Below are 13,837 nucleotides of genomic sequence, written 5' to 3' on the forward strand. Positions count from 1 at the left end.
ACAACAAACAAAAGAATGACCACAATAAAAGGAAGTTTATTGATATAAAACCCATATCATAATAAACTTGGAGTTTATTGATAATTGCACACGTCATGGTGTAAATCTGAAGTTTTTCAATATTGATAATTTATTCAGTTGGCATAATTGGTGTACCCATATCAAATTAAGTATGATGTGCAAAAATAAAAGAGAATTCACATGGGTAAATATTAAAGAACTAGAAAGTTCTTTACGAATTCTATTATGTTGCCTGTTCTCATTAATTAATATACCAATTAAAATTGGGATTGAATCCCATGAATGCTGGAAATATCAAAGGTGAATATGGGCCCATTCACCTGCCATGTATACCACATAAGATGCATCTATGAGATGGTTACATGTGCGATTATTAATAACCCGCAACATGGTGTTTTGCGAGGTAACTTGCTCAATAATTTAATTTCGAGCATAATTTCCAGATTTTCTATTTAAGAAGTTTATCTTGATAAGTTGGTTTACATCACAGTTGGTTTAGCAAAATGATTTATTAAGTGACTCTACTTAATAGCTAAACAATTGCTTATGAGAACAAAGTTATCTATATCAGTTTGATATACGTTATATACCAAAGTATATTATTTTCTCCCCTCACAAGTGGTTCAGGGTCAAGAACCAAATAATTCCATCTTATTATTATTGATGTGCGGTGTATATTTTGATTAACACCATAACGCACAAAGGTGGATTCTCAAAGTTGAGGTACCAAGTTAGTTTTTCTAACATGAGGGGGAGACATGATAAACAGTTGAGAAAAAGTTACATGGAATGAATTATTATTTATACATCTCGATCCTCGAATAAGATAATATGAACTTGAAGTTCATAAAGGATAATTCATGTGCAATATATTGCAAAGCATGCCGGAGGCATTTGCTGACCCAAAGAAAGTAACTATATTCTCATTGCAAATGCTCATATTAAGTCTTAGAAGGACAAAGTCTATGGTACGCTTATAGCATACAGACAAATCGGTTTCAAATAAAACTTCTTGATAAAGAAGATGAGCAAATGATCAAAATGATCATAATAAAGGAGGCAAGTGATCTAGAATATCACATGACTTAACACTTCATAAAATCTCATGAAAGATTCAGGTACCTGAATATATGAATGAAGAGATCTCTATGTTATTTTATGAAAAAATATTGAAACTGATATAAAATGTTTGTCGACGACATCTATGATAGCGCTAAATATATATATGAGGATCTTAAGTCTGAAGTAACAATTCGAATAGAATTGGTTTCATATGAAAGACATGTAGTTTTGAACATGTAGTTCAAATACTTGAAAGTATAAGTCAATGGTATGTGCAATCAGTTTTCGATATCTTATATGGCTAGCATGACATGAACACTTGATATGCATCTAAAGTCTATTATATGGCTTATATAACTTACCAATCCTTGAAGGATTTAAATTGCTTAAAGCATATAAAATTCATGGTCATGAAGTACTACATCCTCAATGCAATTTGTGCACAAATGTATCTTGCTATAACTATATGCATGATAATATGATAGCAAGAGTTTTCACCTCTATGTGAAGATATTGAACTGACTGTTACAACAAGATCATATGAAGATAATCCATCTCTATCAAGAATGATGATTTAAAGGTGCAATATATTCATTCAAGTTAATATGGCCGATTTGTTCATCAAATCTCTACCAAAGATCTTTTGAAGATGGTGCACAAGATTGGAATGCAAATGCTTAAGGATGTGAATTGATGCTCTCATCAGGGGGAGTTAATACGCGTTGTACTCTTTTTCCCTTACAAGGTTTTGTCCCACTGGGTTTTCCTTGCAAGGTTTTTAACGAGGCAACCAAAAGGCGTATTATTAGATATGTGTACTCTTTTTCCTTCTCTAGAATTTTTTTCCCACTGGGTTTTATTTTAGTCAAGGTTTTAACGAGGCACATTATCTGTTGAATAGACATTCAAGGGGGAGTGTTATAAATATAATTATATTTATGGTGAATGTCTATATTTAGAGAGATACTAGGGTTCATTGCTTGGTGGCTAAGTCACCCTCTCCCTATAAATAGAGGGTTCTATTCTATTGTAATTCATCCCATATCAATAAGAATTCTCTCTCCCTACTTTTCTCTGCAATACTCTTCTTATTCTTTTATTATTTCATAACAAAAAGTCAATTTTTCGACACCGAAAAACACCATGTCATTGCCGCATCATCACTTTGCCACTGCGTACCACATGAGAAAATTTTTATTATAAATTTCACATTGTCAAAACTTATATTTTAATCATGGACAATTAATAAAATATTAAAATGAAAATGAAAAACAATGAAGAAAAAACGAGTTGCTGAGTAACATGTTTATTTATTTCAGTAAGAGGTGTATATAATCTTTCTTTTCTATAAGTGGTAGACGAGTATAATCCATTAGCATACCTACTTTTCACAAAATCCATCAAATGTACTAATATATGTTGAAAGGCTTTTTTTAATTAATAATTAGTTTTGCTCTTAAATTGTTTGATGAAAAACGCCAAAAAAGAAATCTTTTTTTTTTTTTTTATATTTTATATCTCTGATTGATGGTTTTTCCACCCGTGAAAGCTGTTTGTAGATAATTCCAAAGAGTCAAAAAAGATAATAAAAGAAGTTGTCTACCAAAAATTCACAAAAAGGTAACCAATTTTTGTCTTTTTTCTCAATTTCATATTCTTAACAATGTATCTAATCAATAAGTTCCTAACTTCATTTAGAATCTACATCATTCCAATACTTTGTCTCTATTCTTCCTAAATTGTTTTGCAATTAGCACTAATTGAAGGTCAAAAACCTCTTTTTCTTAATTTCATTTACACCATTGTATAATTCAGTGGTAAAATCAAAAATTTCGCGCGGGAGATATTACGAAAAATAAATTTTGATCTGTATATACAATAACTTTTTTATATATAGTAAGATATAATTATCTGACAAGGATGTTCAATTGACCACACCTCTGTCTGTGTGACTTCGCCATTGGTATAACTTTAATATTTCTGAAATGAAATTCTTTAAGATTTTGTTGATTAATTGTCTTCACGTAAATACCAATCATTTATCAACTAATTTTGTTATTTGAAGTATAATAGTGCTACAACATAAAATCATCTACAAAATATTGCAGCTCTTTTGCTAAGAATATTATTTTTCTAATTTAATACCAACAATGAATATTGGGCACTTCATCCTTTACCACCTATTAAGTCATTTTATTTTCTTAACTCCAATTTTCCAACTTTTTTTTTGTTCCTTTCTGACAATCAATTAACATTTTGCATTTCTCCTTTTATGCATCATACTGTGGGATTTAACTTTTTTCTATTCAGACTTTGTCTTTTAAAAAGGGAAAAATGGAGAAAAGGCACCAAATATTAGATGACTAAATTGGTTAGTGCTGAAGATCAAGATGAAGCCAAAGTTTGGATCACTATACGAATGATGTGTTTAATTTTTGTATATAGTAATAGTGCAAAAATTTTCACACTATGGGATAAAAATTTATCACAGTGTCAGCGTATATAAGTTAACTCCATAATAATCATCATCTCTAAACTTCAAAACCTTAATGCCATTCAAATCTGCCTTAAACTTGTAGGTATAATCAGTAGCGGAAGCAGGAATTTTATCGAGGGGGCTATATATATAAAAATTGGCTTTGTATATATAATATAATTTTAGGCAAAAAAATTCATGTGGACCCCTTTCCGCCCCTCTAGCTCAGCACCAGGCCTAACAGCAATAAATGTAAAAGGTTTATACTGTTTGGACTGACTATATAACAGTCCTTAAATCTGGTATTTTAGTGCATAGTGGCTTTTAATTATGAAAGATAATTACTTTTTGCTAAATAGTAAATCCTAATTAAAGTACATAAAACCCAACTAATGTTAGTTACTGAATCATTTTATGGGAATATATTCACTTTCATACAGGTACAGAAAGAACACTCACGGGAGCTAACAAACAACAAAAAAACAACCTCAACAAAGTGCAAAAGCAAATACTTTTAGGAAAACAATATATATATATATATAAGTTTTATTTAACTTAAAAAGTGCATTCCTATGAAGCTGTCTTTGTGGCCTAAATTCTTTCCTGTGAACACTCCTACCAACCCCCCCCACCCCACACACACACACACACAACCCACCCACCCCCACCCCCAAATGCCAACTTTTCTTGCATTCATTTCAGTGGAAGCACCCGTGACCTTTCAATCCTATGTCACGATTCTCCAATTTGTACCACTTTCTACCTAAAAAGATGACTCATTATTCCGTGCACAACGCACTTAAGAGTGTGGCCTAATAGTCAATAAAATAAAAAAGTAAAGAAAATTGCGGTTCCAATTTTAGTAGAGACAAAATATGTTAGGTGATTTTTCTAGGTGATCGAAGCAAAAATATTACTAGGTGATTTCTTCCTATTTGTCCAAGTCTTGGTGATAGAGTTATCCGGTACATATGTTGGTGGGAGATAGCAGGTAGCTCGTGAAATTAGTCGAGGTGCGCACAAATTGGTTTGGACACCACTGTTATCCAAAAAAAAATTAGGTGATTTTTTTCATCTGTTTAAATTTTGGTGGATAAAATTACTCGATAATCATGGTTCAAATCACAGTAGAAACAAAAAAAAAATTAGATGATTTCTTTTCAACTGTCTAAATCTTTGTGGGCAAAATAATCCCATATCTACACTAGTAAAAATTATATATATGTGAAAGAACAATCGAGACGCACGCAAGCTAAACTGATCACTAGTATGATAAAGAAGGGAAAAAAGAGAGGAAAAGTCAAGTTAGTATCTGCTTAAGTTTTGTTGGACATAATTACTCGATACTTATGCTAGTAGAAAATAACAGACATCGGAAAAGATAATCGAGATGCAAGCTGATCCGAACGCTACCGTTAGAAAAAAAAAGTAAGGAAGAGGAAGGAGATGACTCATTACTTAATACCGCTTGAACTTTCCAACCCAACCCCAAAACCACAAAGACAAATACATGTAATTATGTATATATAGCCAACTTGCAATGCATTTCAACATCTCTCTTTATAAGTTCTTGACACTTTTTGTTTTTTCTCCTTTTTATTCTCATTTGATACTAGTACTACTCCAATAAGAATGCCAAATTTTAGACCATTTCTTCACTTTACTATTCTCATTCTTCTCATCAATTCTGGCCTAATTCTTTGCCACACCAAAGGGCTTAGGCCAAAGAGAAATGCCAAAGGAAAACAACTAACAGTAAACATGACACAAGTTCAGCAATCAGAACAACAATTCATGAAATGGGTTCAATTTGTTGGAAGCTTAAAACATTCCCTTTTCAAAACAGCCAAAAATAAAATCTTCCCTTCTTTTACTCTTACTGTTGATAAAAATCCTTCTCATGGAGATTTTACTTCAATTCAAGATGCCATTGATTCTCTCCCTTTTGTCAATCTTATCAGAGTTGTTATCAAGATCCATGCAGGAGTTTACACGTAAGTCGCATTAATTTTTATCGATTATAATGGTGTTCCAGCCATTTTACACGTACTTCAACTACTTTACTGGATAGTCGTAGTCGAGATGCGCAAAAGCTGACACTTCTGTCATTTCAATTTATAAAATTGAATATTTTCCCTTTCTTTGGATGAGTGATTGTCATTTAACATGTTCAAGTTAGTTTACGCATATTTCAACTACTCTAGTGAATAGTTATAGTCGAGATGCGCAAAAACTGACTCATGTTTTTTCAATTTATAAAATTGAATATTTCCGCTTTCTTTGGATGAGTGATTGTCATTAACGTGTTCAAGCCAGTTTACGCGTACTTCAACTAGTGCTGGATAATTGTAGTCGAGATGCGCGAAAGCTGACACTGTTGCTTTTTCAATTTATAAAATTGAATATATCCCCTTCCTTTGGATGAGTGATTGTCATTGAACATCTACATTCTACATCTTGTGATTTTTGTTAAAATTTTGCTTTTTGAATAGCTTAATTTGATGAAGACATTTGTACTAAATTTTAACCATTCATTTCATAAATTTATTAAATTTAAGTTTTTCTCCTTAAAAAGTGTGTCTTGGTGTAGTATCATGTGTGTGACTCTCCTTTTCTTTGTTCATTCATCTGTCTTTTCTTAGCCTTTCACATGCTGTAATGTTTTGCAGTTGTAGTCACTTGTCAATTCTTGGAATTGTGATGAAAAGAATTTTCTTTTTGTTTTCTGTCCTTTGCTTTTGTCGTTTACAGTCTTGTGATCAGATAGAAAATGTTTAAAACATATGAGTAGTTAAGAGTTCTGTTCTTTTCCATTAGATTTAGGACTATGAAAATGCCAAGTGGTTCATACATTATCTTTTATTTTGTTCCATATATTTGTTCAAGATTGAAGGGAGTTTTAGTGCAATCGTAAAAGTTGCCGCCGTATATTCAGAAAAGTTACAGGTTCAAATTGCAAAAATAGCCTTTTGCAGAAATGCAAAATTAGGCCGCATAAGTATGATCCAATGTGAATCGTTCTTTCTCTAGGCCCTGCGCATAATGAGAACTTAATGCACTGAGTTGCCATTTATTTATATTTATTCAAGATCGATTGAGTTTCGGTGCAATCGTAAAAGTTGTCGTCGTATAACTGGAAAGGTTACGGGTTCAAATTGCAAAAATAGCCTTTTGCAGAAATGCAAAATTAGGCTGCATACATATGACATAATGTGATTCGATCCTTCTCTAGACCATGTGCATTACGGGAATTTAGTGCACTAAGTTGGCATTTATTTATATTTGTTCAAGATTGAAGGAGTTTCGATGCAATCGTAAAAGGTGTCGTCGTATAATCAGAAAGGTTACGGGTTCAAATTGCAAAAATAGCCTTTTGCAGAAATGCAAGATTAGGCTGCATACATATGACCTAATGTAATTCGATACTTCTCTAGAACCCTGCGCATAACGGAAACTTAGTGCACTGAGTTGCCATTTATTTATATATGTTCAAGATAATGTCTTCAACTCTAAAGTTTTATTTCATTTTTTTAAAATTGAAAATGTGAAATATTTTGCAGGGAGAAAGTAAATATACCACCATTTAAATCATTTATAACAATAGAAGGAGCAGGAGCAGACAAAACAATAATTCAGTGGGGAGATACAGCACAAACTCCTGGACCAAATGGAAAACCCCTTGGCACCTTTGGTTCTGCAACTTTTGCTGTGAATTCCCCTTATTTCCAGGCCAAGAATATTACTTTCAAGGTACAAACATTCTATTTTTGCCTTTTCACTTGCTTGGTCTTTTTTTTTTTTTTTTGGGAAAAAGAAAAGTTGGTCCAACAAATTAAACATTGTCTCTTTCTCATGTGCACTCTAACACCCAAATAGCCGACCATCCAACCGCTTAAACTAAAAATAGTCACTGAACGTATAATATATGCATAACTTATGTATTTTATGTGTATAATCAATGTATATGGCTAGAAAAAATAAACAGTAAGTATGACCGGCTACTTTTGTAAAGATCCCTTATTTATTTCATGCCTGAAAAAAGTATCAATATGTATGAGTCTAATTCCTTTTGTTGAATCAGTGAATTTTAATATGTGGTAGTTAGCTAGTTACTATTTTATCAAGTTACCAATCAAAGTTTATCTTAAAAATTTACATAAAATTAACCTTATAAATATCCTGATTGTGTAGATAATATATGCAGTTAGTACATAGAACTTAAACTCGTTTGTCAATTGGGTGATGGCCTCTGTTGGGGTACCATGTTAAAATGGGTTAACAATCTAATTTAAAAGTTTAAATTTGTACTCTTAAATATATCATGACATTTATGTGGCTATAAAATTATTTCATTAAAAGATTATGAGAAATATAAAGTTAAAGTGTTTCTCTTAACATGAAAAGGTATATATATCGATCCTTTGTAGAACACAATAAAGAAAACTGTGTCATGTAAACTGGACAGAGGTAGTATTTTAAATCTGCAACACTATATATATTATTACCTTTTCTTTTTGTCCAATGTAGTGTATATTGGAAATTCTTGATTTTGAGTTGGATTTTGAAAGATAATAAGAATATTGATAATAATAATTATAAAATGCAGAATACAACACCAGTGCCAGCAGCAGGAGCAATAGGAAAACAAGCAGTAGCATTTAGAATATCAGCAGATACAGCAGCTTTTGTTGGTTGTAAATTCTTGGGTGCACAAGATACACTCTATGATCATTTGGGTAGACATTATTACAAAGATTGTTATATTGAAGGCTCTGTGGACTTCATCTTTGGCAATGGCCTTTCTTTCTTTGAGGTAATTATTCACTTCTCTTCCCATAGCAGAGTATCAAATGGTTGATGTTCATTTAATTTCCATGTTGTTTTGATCATCTAAAATCTTAATCGCTTAATGCTTGAAAGGATTTAAGTTATATACAGACAATGTCAAATTTATAGTGTTAGTGTACTTTAACACGTGACAGCAATAGACCCTTGTGGTACGGCCCTTCCCTGGACTCCGCGGATAGCGGGAGCTTAGTGCACCAGGCTGCCCTTCAGTAATAAAAGATGTGATTGACTTTATATAAAACATGGAAATGGAAGTGGAGGATTGCTGAGTAACATTTCCACCAACAACTTGAGAATTGAGAATTTTGATAAAGCTTTCCCTTATTGTTACTATCTTTCTATTGAATGAGATACTTGCTCTATATGGTCTCTCTTCTTTTTTGGGATGTAGCAATTATCTGAAGGCATTTTTAATCTACATTTTAAAATTGCAAAAAAAAAAAAAAAAAAAAAAGAATCTACCTATGTGTTATGGAATATTCCTTTAGTCTATAGGTTAAAGAGTTTGTGTTATATGCACTAACAATCGTAGATTTTTAAAGATTATTAGGTTAAGTTGATTTACAAATAGTTTGGTCGTTGTTTTTAATGTACCCAAAATCTCTATGAAAAGATTATCATGATTTCCGAATGGACCGCTCCTTTTGATTCAGTTTTATCTCAATCTCAAATCAAACTGTATTTGCAGAATCAATTTCTTTATATATGTGATATGTTTGTCACATCTGTACTCTTATCTGTATTTCTAGGGGATCAGTTGTCTCCTCTATGATGATTTTTTCTGTAAATAGAACCATGAAAAACTTGGAATAATAGACAACTCAAGTCTAATATGGTAACCTAAAAAAATAGCGTCGATTAAATTGCACTAGTAATATAAAAAATAATTTACACTTGAACTCAATGTTGTCCAATGGCGGACCTACATTGAACCTTATGGGGGCTTGAGCACCTATTATATTTTACTCAAACATTATATTTTTATGTTGGAAGCTAGTAATAATATACAAAGATATCGATAGAGCGTCCAATCTTAAAAAGTAAAAAGTCCAGTTAAGACAGTTGAACACCCACAACCAGGGGCGGATCTATGTACAAGGGTAGGGTGCCACACCACCCGGACGCCTCAGTTGAGTTGAAACTATGCATGTAAGCTTGAGTTGATGCAATAATAATTGGAATACTATTTGTGCATTTAATTTGAAAAGAATAACTCGAACCGAAGCTAAAGTTGATCAAACCGATTAGATGTAACTCTATTTGAATAGTGTAAATAGCAACACGTCTACTTTCAAAACAGTATGGCACCCAAAACCTCCAAATCCTGGATCCATCTCTGCCCACGACTTAAATATCCTGAGTCCGCCAGTGCCGATATAGTCAAATCATGTGAGTTTGATGGTGTGTGTTGTTAAATCATTCAGGGATGTCATTTGCATGCAATAGCACCAGTGACAGGGGCAGTAACAGCACAAGGAAGAAGCAGTATGTTGGAGGACACTGGCTTCAGTTTTGTCAATTGTAAAGTCACGGGTTCTGGTGCTTTGTACCTTGGAAGAGCTTGGGGTCCCTTCTCTAGGGTCGTCTTTGCTTACACTTATATGGACAATATTATCATCCCTAAAGGTTGGCATAATTGGGGTGACCCTCTTCGTGAAATGTAAGTTCCTTGTACTATTATCTATTTCCTTGTTTGTTTCATTTTATATCTCGGCGTTTAATTACAACAACAACAATAATAACAAACCCAGTGATTTCCCATAACTAGGGTTTGGAGAGGGTAAGATATATATACAGCCTTATCCCTACGGTCCTACCCAGGAAGGGCAGAGTAACTCTTTCCAATAGACCCTCGGCTGGAGGACGGATGAAAAAACGTAATGACAAGTATGAACAACAACAAGACAAAAACAAAACTGAAGCCAAGAAAGCAATTAAACATTTGTCGGTGTTTAATTGAGTATGAAAATTTAAAAAAAAAAAAAAGATTATGCATAAATATATCAAGAACACATTTAATTTTTTTAGTCATAGATGATATTACTTTAACTATATCAACAATCATCAAGGTTAAAATGACAGTTTAAAGCTAATGACAAGGCTGGAACTAGGGGCGAAAGATGGCTCATCTGAACCCTTTTGCCGGAAAATTACACTAAAGTTAGAAAAAAAGTTATGTGTATACGTTAGATGTAGAATTCCCTTAATGTCTTCGCATGCTTTTTTTTTTTGGAGTCCTTTTGATAAAAAATTATTCATCCAGCAATGACAAAATATAGAAATATATTATTCTTTCTAAAATATATTAATCACGGAAAAATGTCACAACTCTCTATTTGTTGTGCGAATAGACTTTAGACAGATTGAATCATGATATATCCATTGATTGGGCGAACTTTTTCTAATTAAGCTCGCCCTTTTAAGACCACTCAAAAGATGGTGCAAGTCCTACCTAATATTTTAAAAAAATAGATTTAACCTTTTGATCTAGATAAGTTTCTTTTTTTCTTGCCAAAAATAACAATACATACCAACCATACCATAGTGTGTCTATAGAATTACCTTTTGTTATTGTTATAATATATGGTTGGCGTGGGACGGTGACCGTCCCTTTTATCTGTTCTTTCTGTTACTTATATCTACACAAATTAATGGTATTGGAAATTTGTCATATTAACCTTTTCCAGAGTAGCACTTGCTTCATTATTCCACTATCTCCATACAAAATTGTTCATCATCCTTTTTCTCCAATCACACTATATATTCTAACAATAATAATACCTTAAAAGGTCTACATCTGAATTATTTGTTATTATTCGTGTCGATGATACAAATAAAAGTATAATATCTCTAATAGTTTAAGTTTTCGATATGTTAGTTACACTCTTCAATATGATATCAGTTACTGGTCGAATTAATTCGACCAGAAAATTTTGAATATTATACGATTAGGTGATCTTTTGTGACATATTTTGAAGGAAAATTAAACATGAAATTACAGATACAGATCTAAAATTTGAAGTCAGTTTGTGTTGAGTTTCACTACTCTAACAGTTCCGTTGTGCAAACGAGTAATGACTTGTATAAATGTACATTTTAAAATATTCTTTAACATATAGTTCGAGCAGAAAGTAGCTATAATGCTCTCGTCCAGAGTTGAAGAGTTGCATATGTGACCATATGCAGAGGCGAAGCCAGGACTTTAACTAAAGAGGTCAAAATATAAAGAAAAAGACCCAAGAAGAAGCCAAGGGGTGTCAATATATGGTATATATACGTATAAAAAATCAAGCTATACAATGTAATTTTCCGACGAATGGGTGTTGAATACATGTGGCTCCTCCACTAAATGCAAGTCTATTCTAAATTATCAACTGTAATCCACATGTAGTGCACAACATGTAAAGAGGTATTACTATAATGCCACTACATACCAAAAAAATAAAGTTTATTCTTTTAGGATATGTTTAGCTTAATTGGGAGAGATTACTGACCTTATGCATGCAGATAATGTATCATATATATAAAACAAAATTTGGTTAAACACTAATCATTGACTAATTATGGACAGGTCCTTGTGCAGATAATATCTTTTTTATTCAATTTCATTTGTCCTTTTTATTATCAAAAATTAATGTTACTTTTTTTTTGGGGGGACAGGACTGTATTTTTTGGGCAATATAAATGTAGTGGACCAGGGGCAAGTTTTGCAGGAAGAGTTTCGTGGTGCAGAGAACTAACTGATCAAGAAGCTAAGCCTTTTATTTCACTTAGCTTTATTGATGGCTCAGAATGGATTAATTTTTAAAAGAAATAAATTATCTGCACTACAAAATTTTCTTTCTTTTGTTTTTTTTTTTATTTTTATTTTGGCTTATTTTGTAAAGTCCATGTATCTGGTAGTTGTTCAAAGAGGTATAGAGTAGAAAAGTGTTCGTATGAATAATGAAAATTCAAAGAGTATAACACGAGTGAGATTTTCTTTTGAATGGAGTATATGAATTTCATATCAGCAATTCAACCATTAAATGTTGAAATAAGAAAATAGTAAGAATTTCTCAGCTTCTATATATAAATACACTCTGTTTTTTTTTTTTCACATCTTGTTTTCAGAATAAAAATTGATGAAATGAGCAGGGTATAATGTGTTATACTTATTGCATCCGTTGCACAAAGTATCCAGCGTTCACGCAGGATCCAGGGAAGGGCCGCACCCCAAGCAGCATGATGTAGACAGCTATGGGCGGATGTAGTGTGTTAGCGACGGGTTCAATTGAACCCATAATTTTCGACCCGGAATAAAAATATGTGTTAAAATTAATTAAAATTTAAAAGATAGTAGGAAACCTTAAAAGTTGAACTCATAGAATTTAAATTCTGATAGACAACGAACTCTAATGCATATATTTGTAGAGTACATATTCAGAATAATCGACGTCTGTCTCAAATAAGCTACACGCTAATACGTTTGAATTATATTGTAACTGCTCGAAAGCATATAGCACAAGTAAGTCACGAATAAACATATAGCCACAAATGCTGAAAAATCCGGACGATTCGTCAGAATTTGTGGCCAATTTTTGGTGACCTATATATAGTTCAGGGGTTCGATCCATGGAAGCAGTCACGGGTTACTTCTTGAAGCGTGAACACGACTCTTTAGTCATGTGAGCCTTCAGTTTCACATCATCTCGTTGAAATCTCCATCACCCGCACGATCACGATCTCCGAACGTTCCACGGTCTTCAATACTGTGTTGCCCAAATAATATCCGAAAATAGTAATTTCGTGTGGGCAAAATTTTCTAGGAGAATAGGCTGAAAATTTTGGGCCCCCTTTTTCTCTCCTCATCTAGGTGAAAAATCTTATGTATTTATAGCTTTCCAAAACCTGTTAAGTTTTCTTTTCCGCCAGAAAAAAGGATTCCTTTATTTCCTATTATTTAGGCACAACGGGGACCACATAATTTAATTAACAAGGCTTCCAATTATGGAATTAATTTATAATTTTCGAAATTAATATCCACCATAATTAATTACGAATTATTCCACTAAAAATTCGTAATTGCACTCCTTATTCAATTTCGAAATTCATCCATGAAATCTTATTTAACTCCTCGTGTTAAGATTCAGATACTAATCAATTAAATTAAATTACTAACGATTTAATTTATTGATTATTTCCTTTAGACTTTCGCTTAACTTATTTCATGTGTCGGATACAAAATTCACCGGCCGAGTTTACACATGAAAACTTATAAGCTTTCATAAATGTGTATCATCATCTCTAAACCGAGACATGGATTCCATCAACTAACTATTACTTCGCCAATGTACATTATTATTATCCAATTTACCAGGCATATTGACCCACGAAAGAATCTCGCCTTTTAATAAATCAAAACAATAATAATGTACACAACTAATAATA

General features: G+C 32.5%; 1 protein-coding gene across 1 annotated transcript; it reads left to right on the forward strand.

Annotated features, from left to right (window-relative positions):
* Nucleotides 1–5,049: 5,049 nt before the first annotated feature.
* On the forward strand, nucleotides 5,050–12,423 carry LOC109242962 (probable pectinesterase 53). Its single transcript, XM_019409854.1, has 5 exons — nucleotides 5,050–5,553; nucleotides 7,120–7,309; nucleotides 8,166–8,372; nucleotides 9,832–10,067; nucleotides 12,068–12,423. Exons 1-5 carry the CDS (start codon nucleotides 5,192–5,194, stop codon nucleotides 12,213–12,215), a joined length of 1,143 nt encoding a protein of 380 aa, XP_019265399.1. The 5' UTR covers nucleotides 5,050–5,191; the 3' UTR covers nucleotides 12,216–12,423.
* Nucleotides 12,424–13,837: the final 1,414 nt, after the last annotated feature.

Source organism: Nicotiana attenuata, unplaced genomic scaffold (genome assembly GCF_001879085.1).
Source record: "Nicotiana attenuata strain UT unplaced genomic scaffold, NIATTr2, whole genome shotgun sequence".
Taxonomy (NCBI): domain Eukaryota; kingdom Viridiplantae; phylum Streptophyta; class Magnoliopsida; order Solanales; family Solanaceae; genus Nicotiana; species Nicotiana attenuata.

What these genes read in the sequence shown, in the direction of transcription:
- LOC109242962 (XM_019409854.1), top strand. Translation starts at nt 5,192, where the DNA reads ATGCCAAATTTTAGACCATTTCTTCACTTTACTATTCTCATTCTTCTC. An exon ending in ATCCATGCAGGAGTTTACAC is followed by an intron (nt 5,554 to 7,119) that starts GTAAGTCGCATT and finishes AATATTTTGCAG; the next exon opens with GGAGAAAGTAAATATACCAC. An exon ending in ATGGCCTTTCTTTCTTTGAG is followed by an intron (nt 8,373 to 9,831) that starts GTAATTATTCAC and finishes TAAATCATTCAG; the next exon opens with GGATGTCATTTGCATGCAAT.